Raw genomic sequence first — 5,855 nt, 5'->3', positions numbered from 1 at the left:
CAGAAATTTTTGAGATGTTAAGAGTAAAAATATAATTGTATATTTTGGCAGTCGGGCTCGTGGGAGTCTCGGAGATTCTCGTGAGAGCGCCAATTTAAAAATAGGTTGAGAAGTACTATGGTAGTTACTCCCCACTATGTAAACTATGAAACAAACTAGTACACTCATTAGATGATCTCATTAGTGATGTCATCAACGATGTCATTTGAGATAACAAATCAACGTCATTTGAGATGTCATTAGTGATGTAATAAATGATGTAGAAAATGTCATGAGTGATGTCATATGTGAGGTCATAAGAAGTACATGGTGGGGAACTATAACTGGTGAACTTATGTTTTTTTTGTTAAAACATTAATGTTGTCACTGAGAAATTTACCTAACCATACCAGCACTTTAACCTTTGTTTTTTAAGTGATATATATGTATGTATATAATAATAAATGTATGTATATAATATATATATATATATATTACATATGTTGGATTTTGTTTTTGTTTTTTATTTTACAGAGTGGCTGTCTCCACTGTGTAGTTATAGTTAGTTCATCAACAATGCATTAGGAAGACCATTTTTTGTTTTGCTAATAGGTTTGCAACTGTTAAAGAATCTTCATGACAACGTTAAAAAAATAACCTCCCCCTCAGCTCATTGAAAGTTTTGGGTGGCGATCCATCCCTCTAAATCCAAGACAAAGGGGCGGTCACAAAATGTGTTTTTCCCATGCAATTTCCCATAAGACAATATAGACACAAATCCCTAAAAAATGCAAATGGGGCTTTGCGGGGGGTGGCCGACCGGAGGGAAGCTCGCCCCCCTGGGAATTTGGGGCCCCGGGAGAAAGGGTGGGGGGAAGGATTAGCCGGTGGACAGGAAGGGTGATTGGGCTGGTTGGGCTAGTCCGGGGGAATTGGGCTGCTTTGGGCTCCTTTTGGGCTAGGACCTTTAAGAGCGGCCATTTTGGGTCACTGTGCACCATTTCGTGGGACAGTGACCCAGCAGCCGGGGGGCAGATTAATCGTTGTAGTGATTTAAGTGCGGTGGTGTTTGTAGCAGGTTACTGTGGTTTGTGGGGGGGCAGCATTGGTGTAGGGCGACAGTAGCGAGCGTCGGGGGCCTCCGGGACTTGTGTGCGCAGGGTCGAGTGGTGGAACGGAGGACGTAGAGGCGGCAGTGCGGACGGTGGGAGAGGCTTTACCTGGTGGCAGCATGGCGGCGGATGCGATGGCGGATCCCCGTGTGCGCGAGGCGTTTCGGTGAGTGGGGTCAGGGGAGAGGGGGTAGCGGGGGTGGGTCACGGGGGTGCGGGCTTGTGGGGTTCGGGGTGGGCGCGTGTGGCGGCCGGGGTAATGCGGGGGGCTAGGGGTGGGGGGCGACCGGCGCGGCGGGGATGGCATTCGGCGGCATGGGGGAGTGGTGCACCAGGAGTGTGGGGGGGCGAAGGGGGTGACTTTGCCTCGGCATGCTGGACTTCCCCGCTTTTTTCTTTGCAGGAGCAGTTGGCAAGGGGCTCGGGTGAGCAGCATGCAGCTCCAACCCACCGAGAGGATGAGCCGGCTCTGCCTAGTACGGGCGGTCGCGCTCCAACGAGGGACCATGTACGTGCTGACAGCGGATGGCAGGGCCATAGGTCTCCAACACCCCCCTCCCGATGGGTCAAGCCAGCCGCCGGGGGACGGGGATGGAGTAACAATTTGGCAGGCTACTCAGATCACCAAGCAGAGTGTAGGAGGAGGGGGAGTGTGGATTTGGGGATACTGATGACGGCTTGCAGGGACAAGGCAGGTTTGAGCAGGGTGCACACAGGAGGGGTCTTGGCAGAAAGAGATGGAGGTGGAGAGATGGAGTCAGAGGAGGAGGGGGAGCTTCGGGAGGGGGAGGGGGAAGCGAGTAATGCTGTTGGCAGTGTTTTACAGGTACGCCCCCGGCAGACGGTGCCGCGAGTGACGGCCCCCCCAGCGGAACTGGTTAGGCGGCGGGATCCGGTGAGGATGCCAGCCTTGACGCCAGGTAAGACCGGTGCACGGTTGGGGAGTGGCTTGGGCGGGCCTCATGGAGGCCAGGCGGCTGGGGGTGCAGATGGCGGATGCCAGGTGTCGGTGGGGATGGATGCTGGGGGAGGGGATGAGGTGAGATTGGTGAAGGGCAGGTATGTGATGGATGCCGGGGTGTGTACGGAGGCAGGTGACGCGGCGTCGGTGAGCACGGGAGAGGCGGCGATGTCCGGAGGGTCAGCAGCGTCCAGCGTCGGGGCAAAGGAGAGCTGTGAGGTGCCGGTCAGGAAGCTGCCGTACATGGGGGTAGCGAAGCCACTGGGGGCGCATTTGTCACTGGCAACTAAAGAGAAGATCTGGAAGGGGGAGTACATGGAGATTTTGAAGTTGCTCCACAGGGAGTTGATGGCCAAAGAGGGGTCGAAGGAGGAGGAGCAGGAGTTAGCCAGGCGACCTAAGGTGCCGGTTACCATTGAGAATTGGTCGGCAGCTTTCCTGATATATGCCAGTGTGTACTGCGAAAAGTACCCCGACAGGGCGGTCGCACTGCTCAAGTATATGGACGTGGTGCGGCGGGCGCAAGTGACGTACGGAGGTAATGCTTGGTCACATTACGATGAAGATTTTCGGGCGCGCATGGCATCGGATCCGGAGGCAAAGTGGGGAGAGTTGGATGCAGACCTGTACCAGCAGACGATGAGTGGGGCAAAATTTGGCCGCACCATCTACACGGCCAGTGGGTTGCCGCTGGCGCCGCCCCCCTTTTCAGCCCACCCCACCCGTGGGCGGGTGGGGGCGGGGGACGCCGGGAGTACTCACAGCATCGGGGCCTGCTGGGACTTCAACAGAGGTTCCTGTCTCCGGCAAGGCGTGCCGTTTCCGGCACGAATGCTCCAAGTGCGGGAGGCGTCACCCGGTGGTGCGCTGCTGGGGGTTTGGGGGAGGCCCCGCACAGGGTCAGCAACCGGCGGCCATGCCCAGTGGTGGGAGAGGGGGCGGCAGGGGGGGGAGTACCTTGGGAAAAGGCTCATACACCGGTTAGGCTGGACCGACTTGAACCGCTTTTGACGGCTTATCCGCGGGCGAACGATGCGGCCGTGCTGCGTCGGGGTTTCAGGGAGGGTTTCCGGTTGGGCTACGAGGGTCCGCGGATCGCTCGGTGGGCAGAGAACCTGAAGTCCGTGAACGCGCACAGAGGTATCGTCCGGGAGAAGCTTTTCAAGGAGGTGAAGGAAGGGAGGATGGCTGGGCCTTTTGAGGAGGCGCCGTTGCCGGATTTGATAATTTCACCAATTGGGGTGGTCCCAAAAAAAGAGCCGGGTCAATTTCGGTTGATTCAACATCTCTCATGGCCTGAGGGTACGTCGGTGAACAGCTTTATATCAGCAGAGTTGGCGTCGGTGTCGTACTCGTCCGTGGACGTCGCGAGGAGGTTGGTGACGACGGCAGGTCGGGGGGCGCTCATGGCAAAATGCGATGTAAAATCGGCGTTTCGGTTGCTGCCGGTACATCCGGCGGATCATCACTTGCTGGGGATCCAGTTTGACGGCTTCATTTTCATAGATAGAGCGCTTCTCATGGGGTGCTCTGTGTCGTGTGCGTTGTTTGAGAGATTCAGCTCCTTCTTGCAGAGGGTTTTTTCTTGGCGCACAGGCTCTGAGGCGATGACGCATTACCTGGACGACTTCTTCCTGGTGGGTCGGCCCGGTTCGACGGACTGCCAGCAGCGACTGGACAGTTTTACGGACCTGATGGGTTACCTAGGGGTTCCTTTGGCGCCAGAGAAGACTCAAGGTCCCAGCACGGTGCTGTCGTTCCTCGGGATAGAGCTCGACTCAGCGGCCATGGAAGCACGCCTACCGGAGGAAAAGCGGGTGGTGATGGTGGACCTGGTGAAGGGCATGTTGGCCAGGCAAAAGGTGACGGTGCGGGAGGTGCAGGTGTTGCTGGGTCATTTGAACTTCGCGTGCCGCGTGGCGCGAGCGGGGCGGACCTTTTGTCGTCGACTAGAGTTGGCCTTGTCCGGGTTGACACTGCCCCATCATCATGTACGCCTATCGGTGGGCTCGATAGAGGACCTGAGCATGTGGCTGGCTTTTCTGGGGCATTTCAATGGAGTGCCCATGGCGCCCCCGGAGGACTGGGAGTGGGACGTGACAATGTCATCGGACGCGGTGGGAGTAGGAGGTTTTGGCCTCTACTGGGCAGGCAGATGGTGCGCGGAGCAATGGCCGGAGCAGTGGCAGGTGGGGGGTAGGAGCATTGCGTTCCTGGAGCTGTTCCCGTTGGTGGTGGCCGTGACAGTGTGGGCGCAGGAGTTGGTGCACAAGCGTGTTTTGTTCAAGGTGGACAATATGTCGGTGGTGTAGGTGGTGAACCGGCAGTCCGCAAGGGAGCCCCAGGTGCTGAAGTTGATGCGCGTTTTCGTCTTGAGGTGTTTGGAGCATGATATTTTGTTCCAGGCTCCACATGTGCCGGGAGTGGACAATGACATTGCAGATGCTTTGTCTCGTTCACAGTGGCAGAAGTTCCATGGGCTAGCCACGGAGGCAGTGGAGGACAAGACACAGGTGCCGGAGGAACTGTGGTTGGTGGGAGAGCGCGGGTCGTTCAGTTGGTGAAGTCGTCCCTGGCAGCGTCCACGTGGAGGAGTTATGAGCAGGCTTGGCTGGAGTTTCTACGTTTTGGAGCGGTAAGGCAGCGCGGCAAGTGGCGTCGGGAGGAGCAGGTGGTGCGGTTCATGCTGGGTTTGATGGACAAAGGACTGGCGAGAGTGACGATCGCAGGGAAACTGGCAGGGGTGGCCTTCATGGGCAAGCTCTGGTGGGGTTATGCACCTTCGGCGGGAGAGTTGGGGGGGCGTCTTCTGGAGGGTTGGGAGTGGGAGAAAGGGGCACGGGTGCGGCAGAGACGGCCAATTACGGAGGCGATGTTGGAGGGTTTGGTGTGCCGTTTACCGGTAGTGTGCAGGGACCAGACGGAGACGGTGTTGTTTTCCACGCTGATGTCATGGATGTTTTTTGGAGCCTTCCGGGTGTCGGAGTTGGTGGGGTTGAAAGGACGCCCGGGTTTGACCTGGGGGGAGGTGGAGTTGCGCGGCCGGGAGGTAGCGGTGCGGCTGCGACGGTCCAAGACAGATCAGCGTGGGGAGGGTACTTGGGTGGTGTTGGGTCCCGGGGGATCGGAGGCGGTGTGTCCGGCGGAATGGGGGAGAAGGCTGGCGGCCGGACGGGTGAAGGATGGTGCAGAGGTCTTTGGCAGGGGAGAGGTTGGTCGTGTGACAGCTGCGCAGTTGTTGTGGGTCCTGCGGCACGCCCTACGGTCTATGGGTGAGGACCCGAAGGAATTTGGGACGCATTCCTTTCGCATTGGGGCGGCGACGGAGGCGGCGCAAAAGGGTTGGGGGAAAGAGGAGATTAAGAAGCTGGGACGCTGGAAATCAGACTGCTATAGGACATATGTCAGGATGCGGGGGGAAGGTGTGGAGTAGACTTGAAGTTTGGGCTCACTGCTTACATATGTATCTTTGCAGGTGTGGTGGCGGGGCCTACTGCGGCAGCGATGAGCATATACGTGGTGGGCCATTCCTTTGTAAAGAGAGCGGAGAGGGCCGAATGGGAGAAACAAAGGAACCTCAATTTGGAATTGGATGAGCAGTTGTTTAGGTGTCATTGGAGGGGAAAAGGGGGCATGCGTTGGCACGAGTTGGTGCCGGTTTTGAACAATGGTGTGCGGGGGGGGGGGGTCTGTCCGGATGTGGTAGTCATCCACTTGGGTGAAAATGATTTGGTGCAGTGTAAGTGACTGGCACTGGTGAAACAAATGAAGAGGGATTTGCTGGAGATCAGGAGACAGTGGGC

The 5,855-nt window shown here is 57.1% G+C and overlaps 1 protein-coding gene across 1 annotated transcript; it reads left to right on the top strand.

The window, feature by feature from the left end:
- Positions 1-1,761: 1,761 nt before the first annotated feature.
- Positions 1,762-5,485, top strand: LOC147747847 (uncharacterized). The gene is made up of 2 exons (XM_086936372.1): positions 1,762-2,011; positions 4,515-5,485. Exons 1-2 carry the CDS (start codon positions 1,762-1,764, stop codon positions 5,483-5,485), a joined length of 1,221 nt encoding a protein of 406 aa, XP_086792498.1.
- The last annotated feature ends 370 nt before the right edge of the window (positions 5,486-5,855 follow it).

This window comes from Lissotriton vulgaris, chromosome 1_1 (genome assembly GCF_964263255.1).
Source record: "Lissotriton vulgaris chromosome 1_1, aLisVul1.2, whole genome shotgun sequence".
NCBI lineage: Eukaryota > Metazoa > Chordata > Amphibia > Caudata > Salamandridae > Lissotriton > Lissotriton vulgaris.
This window is presented reverse-complemented; position numbering and strand designations above follow the sequence as displayed.

Bases quoted from the DNA above. Each gene is read 5' to 3' on its own strand.
- LOC147747847 (XM_086936372.1), top strand. From the start codon at position 1,762: ATGACGGCTTGCAGGGACAAGGCAGGTTTGAGCAGGGTGCACACAGGA. The intron at 2,012-4,514 runs GTAAGACCGGTG...TCTCGTTCACAG, and splicing joins GATGCCAGCCTTGACGCCAG to TGGCAGAAGTTCCATGGGCT.